Here is a 15,697-nt window from a genome sequence, read left to right on the forward strand (position 1 = left end):
CAAGAAAATGGGTGAGTTACCGCTACAAATTCTGAGCTTGGATTTTGGCTCGGAATCGAGAAATCGCGATTTTCGAGCTTCCGAAGACCCTAGTTCCCAAAAGTACTGCTTCGATTTTTGTGCTGTATGTCTCATTTTGAAGGTAAATCTATTGGCTTGAAATGTGTGCATACTTTAAATGGGATAAATACAGTGAGTATTGTTGAATTCGCCCTGAAACGAACCTGGTGTGTTGACCTCGTTACATCCCTTTCCTTTATATAGTACTGACTGACTGACTGAGTTTGGTTTTACGCCGCTTTTAGCAATATTCCAGCAATATCACGGCGGGGACACCAGAAATGGGCTTCACACATTGTACCCATGTGGGGATTCGACCCGGGTCTTCGGCGTGACGAGCCAACGCTTTAACCACTAGGCTACCCCACCGCCCCTTTTATATAGTACTTAGACCCCGTCAGTGACAATATATACCTTGATGGCAGTTTTTAGCGTTACAAGCCCCTGTGGACAGTACTTTAGTATAGTCTCACGGCGGGAGCCCAGAAATAGGCCTTACGATTGTACCGATGTTTGATTTGGCACTGGAGTAAATAGTAACAACATAGATCTGTGTTAGTATTGTCCCACGTACGATTGTCGTAAGAACAGATTAAAATGGATTGAGTGGCTGAAATGAATTGTGTTATATGTAAACCTTATCACGACGGCGGGAATTGTTGCTCTTTCAATCTACCATTTGTTTGCTGTCCAAAACTCGACCATATACTGTTGGCAGTGATTAACAGGTAATCCTTTACAATCAGTCCTGACCCGTGAAGATCCGGGTTAGAATTGATCTTCAGTAACCCATGCTTGTCGTAAGTGGCGACTGACGGGATCGAGTGGTCAGTCTCGCTGACTTGGTTGAACTTATGTCATTGTACCCCAATTGCGTAGACAGATGTTCATGCTGTTGATCGATTGTCTGGTCCAGACCTCGATTATTTACAGACCGCTGCCATATAGCTGGAATATTGCTGAGTGCGGCGTAAAACTAACTCACACACTCACTAATGCTTCACGATCAGTCCTGAGCAATGTCAACAGGTACGACGATGATTGACAAACGAACCTGTACATGTACGCGGAGCATGAAGTCCACGTGCACGGCGTCACTTTTCATCACTGTCCCGATGTATACGAAAATGCACGCGGAAGGTTGACTGTCCCCAAATAGTGTCACGACGATGTTCCAGAGGAATGTAAGGAACAGATCTTAAGGATTTTTGCGTCCTTAAAGATCTGCAACTATGGCGACATGAACATCGTGGGATATCACATATATTCACATATTTCAGTGTTATAACAGTCACTCATGTCACGTTCAGTTAGCATGTCGAGCGAGAAACCTTTCTTATCCAAACGAAATTTTCTGAAAGTGCTGAGTGTGTGAGTGTGGTTTCGAATCCCGCATGAGTGAGTGAGTTTAGTTTTACGCCGCTCTCAGCAATATTCCAGCTATATGGCGGCGGTCTGTAAATAATCGAGTCTGGACCAGACAATCCAGTGATCAACCACATGAGCATCGATTTGCACAATTGGGAACCGATGACATGTGTCAACCAAGTCAGCGAACCTGACCACCCGATCCCGTTAGTTACCTCTTACGACAAGCATGGGTGACTGAAGCCCAATATTCTAACCCGGATCTTCATGGGTCGAATCCCGTATGAAACTCAACCCTAAGGTATATAACATTTATTACATGCTGATGTATTATGTACTGAATCAGACTGATATTCTGACTTTCACTTTGTTATTAAATATGATTCGTTAAAATTATCAAATTATGGTTCTTATGAGTAGTATGTATTATGTTAAATATACTAACACAAATATAGGCAATATATCACTCCTCTGACAAACTATAAACAAATTTACAAACAGCACGTTTCACGTCTTGGAAAACCTCTGATAGACAAAAAAGTTATATAATAAGAAAACATGACCACAAATAGACATAGAGAAAAGGTGTCAGTGGACAATGAGATGTGTTGATGAATGGTACGAGAACCTAAAGGGGACTGATTCAAGCTTTGGACAGACATTACTGGGATCATATGATGATACTTTATGCAAATAGCTGGCATTGTTTGTGACAGAAGTTAAGGACCAAAGAGTGAATAACCATGGAAACACTATTCTTGAAATCCTTATGCCAGTGCAATATTATACCTTCGGGAAAACTGTAGGGGTGTTTACTTAAGAACTGATTTTGTATTTGCCGTCTACAGAAAATGTTGGACTGGGAAATGCGGTCTTTGGCCCTTAGTGGACTTGGTATTCATTAGCGACAGCTGATGTGATCACTCGTGAACAAGAGGATTTAGTAATGGCTGAACTGAACACTAGCAGATGAAACGTCACAAGAGCTGCTGGAAACATGAATGGTTGTGGAATGAAATAGTTATGAAAAAAATCCTTTGAAATATTCTGAGGGGTGAAAAAACCCGAACAATTACGGCACTTAAACACACGAATGTAAGTGTGTGGTGGTTTCAGACAATAACGAAAACCCTCAACGATGTCCTGTCAGGATACAGTAAGAAATAGGCTTTAGGTTTGTTTTTATTTAAACGGCCAAGTCCTTGCATCTGTTTTAAAGTCCTTGTTTTCAACAGTCGAGGGGAGACAACTCGGGTTGTTAAATTGCTGACAATGTTTCAAGCGGTATTTGTTTTTGTTGTTGTGAGGGACAATACGGGCGCCAGACATAACATTTGTAATCCATTTATTTCACCAACACATGTATAATCATTTTGACATATGCAGCCGCCGTCCTGTAGAGCTTCTGCCCAGAGAGCGTAAGGAAGATGGTTCGATTACTTTGTCTATCGTGTGCTTAACTTGTTCATTTTCAGAAATGGCGAATGCGTCATATCGGTGAAAGATACGTGTAATCGTGAGTGTTACCGACTGTTTCGTACCATGCTATGAGTGACAGACGTTCTATGTTTGAGGGTAAGAGTTCCGCCCGTAACCCCCGCTTGAAATGTATTCTATTTATTAGGATTATTTCGAGGGTTTAGGGTTAGGTTTGGGGTTAGATTTTAGGGTTAGGGTTAGAGTTAGGCATAGGCAGTTTATGAAAAAACCATAGGCGTATATTCTTAGGTATATAATGATTTTAAACAATACGGGGTTACGGGCGGAAATCTTTTTGAGATCTGGACTCTGAGCGCTCCATGCCATCGTGATTTGAACATTTGCGGGACCAGGGCCCCGTTTCACAAAGCGATCGTAGCCCTACGATAGTCGTAAGTCTATGTTAAAGTATGGGAGCTACGAACATCTTAGCGCTACGATAGTCGTAAGTCTATGTTAAAGTATGGGAGCTACGAACATCTTAGCGCTACGATAGTCGTACGTCTATGTTAAAGTATGGGAGCTACGAACATCTTAGCGCTACGATAGTCGTACGTCTATGTTAAAGTATGGGAGCTACGAACATCTTAGCGCTACGATAGTCGTAAGTCTATGTTAAAGTATGGGAGCTACGAACATAGTCGTACGTCTATGTTAAAGTATGGGAACTACGAACATCTTAGCGCTACGATAGTCGTACGTCTATGTTAAAGTATGGGAGCTACGAACATCTTAGCGCTGCGATAGTTGTAAATCTCTGTTAAAGTATGGGAGCTACGAACATCTTAGCGCTACGATAGTCGTAAGTCTATGTTTAAGTATGGGAGCTACGAACATCTTAGCGCTACGATAGTCGTAAGTCTATGTTAAAGTATGGGAGCTACGAACATCTTAGCGCTACGATAGTCGTAAGTCTATGTTAAAGTATGGGAGCTACGAACATCTTAGCGCTACGATAGTCGTAAGTCTATGTTAAAGTATGGGAGCTACGAACATCTTAGCGCTACGATTGATGGAGATGATCCAGAACAATCCACTCCACCACCTTCCTTAACCCGATGCTGCATCACCGCGATGCTATCCTGGCACCTGAATGCAGAACCCATGATCTCTATCTGATTGATTTCTTGAAAGTTCCCTCAGGGGCGGTGGGGTAGTCTAGTGGTTAAAGCGTTGGCTCGACACGCCGAAGACTCGGGTTCGAATCCCCACATGGGTACAATGGGTGAAGCCCATTTCTGGTGTCCCTCGCCGTGATATTGCTGGAATATTGCTAAAAGCGGCGTAAAACCAAACTCAGTCAGTCAGTCTTCCCTCAAGCTGGTTCTGGCAATTAAATCTGCAGCTTAATAAAAGTTAATACCTAGTTAAATTCGTCCTAGAAACGGGTGGGATCGGGTGGTTGGGGTCGGTGACCTGGATGATTGCGTGCCACCCTACTCCGACGGCTGGTTGTTCATAATATCTATCACATGGTTACCTGAACCAGAGAGGTATGTGCGTGTGTGCACATGCATGTTTATGCGGGTATTTGCATGTGTCTGTTATTTGAGTCCACTCATTGTGGAAAACGGCTTGTATCCTCTCAAGTACGTACCGATAGAAAGAATTCCAAATGACCTCAGTTAATCAAATATCCTACACTTCCGCCAAGTATATGAAAAACATATTCTTGAATTCACGTGTTAACACGGAACCAGGCTAGTTATTCTCGAAACTTCTTAAGCCCTAAGATCTTCTTAAGCCCATTCTTAACACATTGGCTACGATCAAAGTTAAGAATTGTTAGGGCTACGAACGTTTCGAGAGTAAGTGCAGAAAACAATGAACATCTTTACTTAAAAGAATAAACAGGAAAATTTAAAGCCTGATTTAACGTGACTCAGAGTCTTTCAAAGGCATTTTGAAGTTGGTAGAACATGAATACATGACACCCTTTATGTATATCACCTTCTTTCCTCCTTGCAGGGGTTCAAAATCTTTTTAAAAAGTCACTTGCCACTGGGCAAGTGACTTTAAGAAAGTAACGTGTCCTGACTAATTTTCCACTTGCCCTGATTTTATGAAATAATCATGATGATGTAATTATGAAAGAATAAATCAACATGTTATTTGATGTTAATGTTTACTGGACTATTTATTGAAAAGTGATAAATAGTAAAAAAAGATAACTCTACTTTATTATCATTGCGAAATTTAATAGCTACATTTTGAGCAGATATGGAATTTAATCCAAGTTTATTTGCAGTTTGAAACCATAAGTGGAAATTATCTAGTAGCCCACGGACAAGTAAGATACCATTATTTGATTGCCCGAAATGCAAACTCACTTGTCCCGGGCGTCGGGCAATGGGATTTTTGAACCGGTCACGATGTTTCAGAGCTTCTTGTGTCTTCATCTTTTATCCACCTGATGGAAGAGCAAGAAGTAGCTCTGAAATGTCATGGCCACGAATAGAAGGTGTTAGCCATAAAAAGTCTGTATTTAACTTGATTTTGCTATGGAGCAGAATATGCTCACCATTTCGCAAACACCAGCTCCACTTATAGTCAGTTGTCAATTGATATGAATTTTACCGCGATTTGACATTTTGCAACAATGGAATCTATTTCGGTAGGTTTTCAAGAATGATTAATCTTTGGCGTTGGCGTTTTATTTTTCTCCCTCCAGAATTACATTCTGAAAAATAAGCTGTTTGTAAGAGATGATCTTAAAGAATAGGTGTCACAATGCACAAGCACTATTGATATAAATGGATCCATGTTGGTCGTGACTTGGGTGCATTAGCCCGTCTAACATATCAACCATTTGAACGGTATCCTGTACGACATTAACACTCATAGTGATTTATTTTGTCACTTTCGATTCTTTTTCCACCACGCTCACGCAACTTGTGACATTTAAAAAATTATCAACCGAGACATTTCAGAAAGAAGAGGCATCCCTTTTTTAGAAGGATATCAGCCAATTTAAGAACAAAGGCTTCTGAACAGATCAAATATTGATCCCCCACCGTCCAAAATATTAATCTATTTTTGTAATTCGATACTGCTTTTGTATGTAAATGACATGTTATCAAGTACGCTTGTACGCAGTTGAAGCACAAGGCGGCATTTGAACAAGCCCACACCAAATGTGCACTTTTGCTAACGCTGTTGCATAAATACATTAACATAAGTCTGTTTCGTAATATTGGGCGATGGGGTAACCTTGTGGTTAAAGCGTTCGCTCTTCACGCCGAACACACGGGTTCGATTCCCCCATGGGTACAATGTGTGATGCCCACTTCTGGTGTCCCCCGGCGTGATATTGCTGAAATATTGCGTAAAACCATACTCACTCACTGTTTCGTATTGCCTGTGTCCGTTAGGTGCATATGTGCATGGTGATGACAATATCCAAACAAATCACCGACTGTTGGTGCAGTGGATAGAGCCCCTGTCAGGAGAGCGGAAGGTCGGTAGTTCGATTCCCAAGCATCACATTAGCATGTGTTCTAAACCAGTTTTACTTGGAGTGAGTGAGTTTAGTTTTTCGCCTCACTCAGCAATATTCCAGTTATATGGTGGCGGTCTCTAAATAATCGAGTCTGGACCAGACAATCCAGTGATCAACAGCATGAGCATCAATCTACGCAATTGGGATACGATGACATGTGTCATCCAAGTCAGCGAGCCTGACCACCTGATCCCGTTAGTCGCCTCTTACGACAAGCATGGGTTACTGAAGATCAATTCTAACCCGGATCTTCACGGATCAGTTTTACTTGGAGTTTACGTAAGGTCTCTCCTCACATAGTACATCTATACCTTCGTCTATGTTGAAACAGTTCGGCATCTGCTTAAGATACCTGCAAATAAGGAAATGATGTAATGTAATACCGTCATGGATATGTTTGATCAGCTATGTGATGAAATTTGCTCATCCAGCATCGACTTCCAACGGATACATCGTCATACCACGACAGCGTTGTACGTTGTGGTTGCTATATCCCAGTGGTGTTCCAGGATTCGAATGGGAGTAAGATGTACCCGATCGTACCAAATACTATTTGGATGTTCAGGTTACTCAACGCATTGTAGATTCTACGTTCCTCTTTCACCTATGGAGATATAGGGGCGGTGGAGTAGCCTAGTGGTTAGTCGTCACGCCGAAGGCCCCGGTTCGATTCCCCGCATGGGTACAATGTGTGAAGCCCATTTCTGGTGTCCCCCCGCCGTAATATTGCTAAAAGCGGCGTAAAACCCAACTCACTCACTCATTCACTATGAAGATATACGTACATTGAACTGCAGTAGTTGTGCGAGTCTCACATAAGGTCAGGAAATGACTTGAGGCCGTGTAGAACTCGGTGACCTAAAGGCCAGAGAACCCAACTTCGTGCATGGTGCCCACCTTTATCTGATAATGGCCGTAGGCCGGAAGGTTGGAATAGTAGCTCATATTGCATGTTTATTGCCTTTACTGCTGATTGGTCATAGAACTCTCTGGTATCCCTCTGAGTGCTGGGGGCGGTGGGGTAGCCTAGTGGTTAAAGCGTTCACTCGTCACGCCGAAGACCCAGGTCAGGATCGGTCACTTGGTTGATGCGTGTTATCGTATCCCAGTTGCGTAGATCGGTGTTTATTATCTGGCAAGGCTTTCTCGTCCCGACATGCGACCCGTGAAGGTCCGGGTTAGAATGAACCTTCAGTAATCCATGCTTGTCGTTAGAGGCGACTAACGGGATCGGGTGGTCATGCTTGCTGACTTGGTTGACACATGTCATCGGTTCCCAATTGCGCAGATTGATGCTCATGCTGTTGATCACTGGACTGTCTGGTCCAGACTCGAATATTTACAGACCGCCGCCATATAGCTGGAATAGTGCGGTGTAGAACTAAACTCACTCACTCGTCCCGACATGCTTATTTACAGACCATATATCTCGAAATATTGCTGTGTTTGTTATGGGATGTTGATGGGTTTGAATGTATAATGTTGTTGGATGGTGCGTATGAGTGTGCGTGTGTGTGCGTGTGTGTGCGTGTGTGTGCGTGTGTGTCTGTGTCGAGTCGACTGCTCTTCGACGAGACGTCATTCTGTTGGTATTGCGTGAAAGCCATCCATTTGCGAAATATTTATTGGGTTCGAATTCTCGGACGTTTAACTTCTATTTCTACCGTTGGTCACATATTTTCTAACACCTTAAAATACATGTCATCATCCACTCTGACTTGAGTTTCGTTTTAATTTGCAATAAGTGTTTGGCCAACGTAACTTCGAATTCATCAACGCTTACTCGTCGATAAGAACGCATCCTTGGTCTAATGCGTCTGCGCGGAGAAGAGCAGGTCGAGAGTGTACTAATTGTTATCCGGCCTGGCAAATGGTATGAATATGATAATGCAGTGACTGACTTTGACCTATATTGTATTTTTGTCCGGTATCCATGTTAACTGGTGTCGTATCCTCGCAAGGTATCAGTATAATTCCCACAAGTTTGTATGTGCATTGCTTTAAAAAGTGTTATAATATTGAAAGACCACTTTCATCTATTCGCTATTTGAAGAATGCCTTGTGAAGAGATTTCAACGCAGACTGCAATGAATCGCATTCTAAAATTCGTTATCATAAAGCTTACGGACTTACCTTCAAACAAGCTGTTTGCACAATGCTTAACAATTGCAAGTGTTGTAAAACTAACCATTCACGATTTCTATTTAACAAAAGTAAAGCATTTTATCTCTCAGTTTAGAATTTCAACCCCACTGATAAGATATGTGAAGACGGTGTATAGCTCTCGTAAGGGCATTATTAAGTTTCCTATCTACATGTATCTAAAAGGTCATTTTAAATCCTCCGAATCGGCGTATTAGTGCACTTGCCTATCTAGTAATGTTACAAAAATGTAGTTTTAAAAAATAATGTCAGTGCAGCTGAGATAGTTTCAAGGAACATTAGTGACGACTTCAAAATACAAGCGTCCCAAACAATTGCCTTGCTCACGGATGTGCAAACGTGTTTGAGCTGAGGAGACATTACCTGTCTCGTCTTGTCACCAACATGCTGAAGATCTGTCTTCTCTATTGCCTGTGTTTAGCCTCTGTAAGTTGAAATTGTCAGATTTTAAATGTTTTGAAAACTTTAGTATTGCAAGAGATACGTGTCGGCGCCAGTTATGTCAGCCATGTTGGGCAAGGTACTTGGCCAGTCATGCTGCGCTAAGCCTTTCAGAGTTGTCTAGAGACTGGGCTTTAAGTATGCCAGTATCTGTTACTCGCAATGTCAAAGTAGATTCCAGACATCCAGCCTCCACTGCTTGCCTGATCTGGGCTTCCGATGTGATGCATCCATCTAAATGAGGTATGTTGGTTCAGATGTTTTGAAAGACTCGTTGGTTCCAGCCACTCTCTCAAGGTCTTCGAGTGGCCGACTGCGCTAATCACTAGACTCTGTATGTAATACCTTTAACTCCATTGCATGCATCTCATGGAAGTGTCCATCTCGTCCCTTTCAGTAATGATTATCTCGGTTTAATCCGTTTCACTATCTCGAAGTCTCATTCTAGGCCCTGTGATTTATCTATTTATAAGTCTCATATTAGTCAGTTTCGCTGATCTCGAAGTCTTATTCTAGCCTGTTTCACTTATATCGAAGTCTCATTCTAGTCCCATTGATTTATCTCGAAGTCTTATTCTAGTCTGTTTCACCCATCTCGAAGTTTTATTCTAGTCTGTTTCAGCCATCTCGAAGTTTTATTCTAGTCTGTTTCAGCCATCTCGAAGTCTTATTCTAGTCTGTTTCACCCATCTCGAAGTCTTATTCTAGTCTGTTTCACCCATCTCGAAGTCTCTTTCTAGTTTGTTTCACCCATCTCGAAGTCTTATTCTAGTCTGTTTCACCCATCTCGAAGTCTCTTTCTAGTCTGTTTCACCCATCTCGAAGTCACACTTAGTACCCCTTTTGAAGACTTGAAGACTCTTTCTAGCTTCTTTCATGAAGGTAGCCGGCCTTTTTGTTTCACTTTGAAGACAAACCTTTGCTAAAAGTGGTGATATAATGCACCCACCCTGGTATACCCATGTTCAGTATTAATGCTGGATGAATGAATTGTGTTCCATCAGCGACGAGGGGATGGGGCTTCTACTGTCAAGAGTGTTAATTATGTATGCGTTTCCCTCCTCCCTCTAAAGAAAATACCTGAAGGAAGTCCTTCCTTTCTTTAATGTCACGAAACAACGTTAAGAAATGGAAGTAGCGTCATATACCCTAGACGTGATATCATACTCACAGTTTATTTATATTCATGTTATAAGGCTTTCATAGAGCACTTCTTGCGTGAGTAGTATGTTCAAAGCTATTGTATCACCTGTCGGTAGGGATGCATGGAACACCGTAGTCGTTCTGAAAATGATATAATTACGTATTTTGAATTGAAGGTAGCAATTGTATTTGTTTGATATATGTTAGTGTTTAGTCCATATAACCATGTTCAAACTTGCTTGAAAGGACATATTCATCATAAAATCTGTAATAACATATGTATTTTGTTTGCAGAACACTATTTTGCTATCGCTGTAAATGTATGAGTGGTGGTGAGGTGAATTGGGTTTTACGTCGTGCTTGAGAATATTTCGCTCATAGGACGACGTGCATGCATGTGTATGTGTATGTGCGGCTGCTTGTACTAGCCCAGACTGAAGCTGGTTTTATAGTGCTAGCCCACTGAGATACCATGCCGCAGTGAAGCATGAATACCCCACTCAGACACATTATACTGACTCCGAGCCAACCAGTCCTTGTTGTACTCCCCTTTAATGCCGAGCCAGGACCCAGTCCTTGTTGTACCGGTCATTAATGCCGAGCGCCAGGAGGCGGTCTGTAAATGTACAAGTTTGAACCACGATATATTTTGAACGATATATCTTTTGAACTAATGACTGAACGGTTGAACTAATGATATATATGTTGAACTAATGAACTGTTGAACTAATGATATATCGAACTAATGATATATCTGTGGAACTCTGTGGAACTAATGGTATATCTGTGGAACTAATGATATACTACACCAGACTATGCCGCTGTGATATATCTGTGGAACTAATGATATATCTGTTACTCAGCTCATGTAATAGACTATGCCGCTGTGATATATCTGTGGAACTTATGATATATCTGTTACTCAGCTCATGTAATAGACTATGCCGCTGTGATATATCTGTGGAACTAATGATATATCTGTTACTCAGCTCATGTAATAGACTATGCCGCTGTGATATATCTGTGGAACTAATGATATATCTGTTACTCAGCTCATGTAATAAACTATGCCGCTGTGATATATCTGTGGAACTAATGATATATCTGTTACTCAGCTCATGTAATAGACTAAAGTTGCTCATGGTCATCTGTATCTTTACTACATTATTCTCACTTCTTTGTTAGGGTCTAGTTAGTTTGAGATGAGGACAGTCTCAGAAGTAATTATTCATACTATTCATCAATGGGATTTTAAGACAGAATAAAACTCTTTTTCTCCCAGACCAGATAACCCAAATAGTCGACCCTTCTTTACCTTAATAGCTCAAGGTGTTAAACTACGAAATGAACGCCAACGCATTGTTCAGTGAGTGAGTGAGTGAGTATGGTTTTACGCCGCTTTTAGCAATACTCCAGCAATGTCACGGCAGGATACACCAGAAATGGGCTTCACATATTGCGCACATGTGGGGAATCGAACCCGGGCGTTTGGCGTGACGAGTGAATACTTAAACCATCATTCTGAAGTTTGTGAACACACTTGTAAGATAATATTGTAATGGTGAATATTTTGTAATGGTATTGAATGTTTCAGGGCCAGTTCCTGTTCGGCACCAACGTTGATGTCTCCAGCTATGGAGGCTACACGTTTGAGTATCACAGCTACAGCGTGAGTGCAATCAAAACATATCCACCGGTAGACAGAACAAATTTATAAAATTACTTCCTTGACCTAAAGCTTGACATAACTCATTGAGGTCCACAGAGCGCACCTCCGTGATGACGTGCCAATCTTACAGCTGTCGCCTACTAAGTTTATAGAGCAGAGTGAGCGAGTGAGTTGGTTTGACGTTTTTATTGGTATTAACACATATGGGGAATCGAACCTGGGTCTTCGGCGTAACGAGCGATCACTTAAACCTAAGCTACTCATGCCTCGAAGGTTTTAGCTGACGTTGCAGAAGAATTATTCTTTTTAACTGGATGTAGGAGTGAGAGCACATTGGTAAAACAGCTCGCAATTTCCGTTCTCTCCCGATACGATCCGGACTGGATTGGTACGTTGGCAAGTCATGACTTCTGGACAGTGCTGGTAACGGAAGCATTGTTAATCCATGTCGTAACATGCTTAGGACGACAGGCTGTGACCATGTAGTCAAATCCAAGTATTTTTTCCACTTTGCCTGGCAAGGGTGAGAAGTTTATTTCGCTCAGAATTCATGTTTTGAGGTTTGAATGAGTGTATTAAAGCACCATGACACAAATTTCAACTCATTTTGACAAATTCGGCTAATTTAGCAACGTGATGACAAATAGCAACGTGATGACTATGTCTTTTATGAACTCGTTACACTTATCTAACCTAAAGGAGTAAGACTTGGTGAGGTTTAGTGTTTTTTCAAAACACGAAGATATTGAATGAACGATTTGTAAACAGGATCTCTGTCTTTGTTTCAGGATCTTCTTATCGTGAAGGATCTTCAGAGTTGTTACTTCATGAGAACTAACGACACTCTGTCGAAGATCATCACTGACAAGCAAGAACGAGGCAAACTGCAGGTTCATGTAGTTGTGCAGCGAATATCTACCGTCCTAAAATATGTTGTAATTTCAAAATGTCCTCTGGAAACTGAAATCGATGTGTTTTAAAGTTGGTTTCCACATCTTTTCTACTCTGGCCATGTTTGGCGCCTAAGTCGCTGGTGCGGAGTTGTTCGTGGGTTCCAAGTGAGATTAGCCCTGATTATACGTATGGTTTGGGCAGCACCAGATGCCTTGCACAATTATTCTGATTTCCTCAAAAAATGAAGCTTACCGAACGCCGTGGTCCAAGAGGACCGTCTGGAGCAGTTGTCTGCTTACTCTTACATTACGGTTTATTAATGTTTTGTAGCAGTTTATGATTAGCACAGTTATCAATACCACAATTAATGATTATTCTAGTACAACAGTTAATGATTACTAATACCATAACAACAGTTATTGATAACCATGATAGCACAGTTAATATTTATCCACGTGTCCTCATAACGGCTCAGGTAATGACTTTCCTGGTATCACAGTTAATGATTACCCTATAGCTAATATCACAGTTAACGATTACCCTAATATTACAGTTGAAGATTACCCTTATATCAAGATAATGATTATCCTGATATCACAGTCAATGATTACTCTAATGTCTCAGTTAATGATCACCTTTATATCACAGTAAACGATTACGGTAATACCCCAGTTAATGATTATCCTCAAATCACAGTTAATGAATATCATAATACCAGAAAGATCTATACTGGGAATTTCAAATAGGAAATAACAGTATACTGAACCTCCATTGCACGTGTTTTGAAGAAGTAACGTTACTTTTGTGAGCAACTGTTTAGCTAACTTTGAAATTGCTTGTTTTAATTATTTCTTACATTTCCTTTTGGATGAGCGGTGGGGTAGCCAATTGGTTAAAGCGTTCGCTCGTTACGCCGAAGACCCGGGTTCGATTCCCCGTATGGGTACAATGTGTAAAGCCTAGTCCTCGTGTCCCCCGTCTTGATATTGGTGGAATATTTCTGAAAGTAGCGTAACTCACTTCGCTTCCTTTGGGGCACAGATTTTAGAGGTTTTTAATCCACGAACGTCCGATTCATCGATTCAACTCAGGTCTTTTCAGTTGGAACTGGTGGGGTTTAATGGTAAGTTCAGAAGGTTTGAATCCACAAACGACCCGTCATCATTCATGTTTCGACGATTCAACTCACTGACGTATTTTCAGATCGAGCTGCTGGGGTTCATACTTAGTGACGAACACGTGAAGCGAACCAGTTTCATCCAGGCAGACATCACCCACCGAGACGTCACTGCCACCTCTGCCTGCGTCGGCAGGGATTTGTACGAAATGAAGTACCCAGCAGATGGCGCTGCCAACAAGCAGGGGAAGACAACTGCTGAGACTACAGCTAAGTCTCAATTGACCACAATAACGAATGTGTGAACAAAACCTTATGTACATGTCTGGATGCTAATGTTTGGTATTAATTAAAGACAGTGTCACATTGCGGTGTTCATTGTTAACGCGTTAATTAAGAAACCTGCAGCCTGGTTAAAGCGGTCACTCGTCACGACGAAGACCCGGGTTCGATTCCTCCAAGGTAGGTGGTGTCCTCCCATTTGCGAGAACTCCCAGTTGCGAGACACATTAATGAATGGTTCAGTGCTCACAGGTGGTGCTTCCCAATCCCTACGATGAAAGTGGGAACAGCCCTGTTGCTGAAGAGTACTCGCAGGAGGCATAGTTCATTAATGAGACACAGAAGACATTGTACATTGAAGAGCATTTATTGTTTTCAGTAAAGAACAAGTTAAATACTGAAATACTCAAAAAGATTATCATTATATTTACACAGAAGAAATAGTTCATTATATACTTCATTATCATTATTTATTCTCACATTTAGATGATTTGTTTTATTATGATGTTTGTGTGTCATTATAAAACACTTTTTTACATGGGTCCATATTTGGAAATTTTGACACTTTTCATATTTTCAGCAGTTTGCCGACTGCATCAAGATACTGCATGTGTTTTTTCGTTCCATCTGCAAGTTGATCTTTGAGTCTATGTAGTCGATTGTCTATTTCCCTGTACACGCGTTTCCTCGATCGAGGGGCGCCTCCCAGGTCGAGTTGGCACAGCTTGGCCTTCTCTATTTTCATGATGATTTCCATAAACCTGAAGATGTTCACGAAGTTACCTACACAAGTGTTTATTTTTTAAAGCCATTTACCTGAGTAGGTTAATTACTTTATCTTTTAAGCTACCTCCACAAGATTCAGTTAAATAGCTTATCCCTAATTAGCTGGGGTTAATCCATTCTATCAGATAGGGGAGTAAGGTGTGTTTTCTTTGCTCCTTACCTTCTCCACTGTCTCACAACTGGGAGTCTCGCAACTGGGAGTTCTCGCAAATGGGAGTAGACCAGGTAGGTACATTGTGTGATCCCCATGTCTGGTGTCCCCCGCCGTGATATTGCTTGAATACTGCTAAAGCGTCTTAAAACTAAATTCACTCACTCACTGCAGCCTGATTGATCTCACATGTGGACAACGGCATTGCCGATGAAGAAAATAAAATATTTATTTGGTAGTGCGTCTATTATCTTACACCATGTTCGCCGATTTCAAATAGCGATGTCACTTTATGTTCGTCGTATGATCGCGTGTCGCAATTCCTTTTTCATCTAATATAGTAGATGTGGCAATACCTATAAATCTGACACCTTGACAAACAAGTACTTAGAGACTTTATCGTTAAAACCTCAAATTTGATATGACACATCAATGCCAGAGAGCCACAAGTCCCCAATATTCGCCGAAATAGATTCCATTAGGCGTAAAATGCAAAACACCGGCGAAATTGAATGGATCACAGAAAATATGTGGTGCCACCAGGTTTTTGCTAAATACAGGAAAGTCCTGCCCTCCTAGAACACCGACAATGACACCAACAATGCCTAAATTTTGCTGTTTCTTTATCAACTAACGCCCCGCCAT

General features: G+C 41.4%; 1 protein-coding gene across 1 annotated transcript; it reads left to right on the top strand.

Moving 5' to 3' along the window:
* The first annotated feature begins 8,831 nt into the window (after positions 1–8,831).
* Positions 8,832–14,202, top strand: LOC124273499. Its single transcript, XM_046708766.1, has 4 exons — positions 8,832–8,995; positions 11,748–11,822; positions 12,611–12,712; positions 13,920–14,202. Exons 1-4 carry the CDS (start codon positions 8,954–8,956, stop codon positions 14,136–14,138), a joined length of 438 nt encoding a protein of 145 aa, XP_046564722.1. The 5' UTR covers positions 8,832–8,953; the 3' UTR covers positions 14,139–14,202.
* Positions 14,203–15,697: the final 1,495 nt, after the last annotated feature.

The sequence above is a fragment of the Haliotis rubra genome, unplaced genomic scaffold (assembly GCF_003918875.1).
Source record: "Haliotis rubra isolate DU_JTF1 unplaced genomic scaffold, ASM391887v1 Scf181, whole genome shotgun sequence".
NCBI classification, from domain to species: domain Eukaryota; kingdom Metazoa; phylum Mollusca; class Gastropoda; order Lepetellida; family Haliotidae; genus Haliotis; species Haliotis rubra.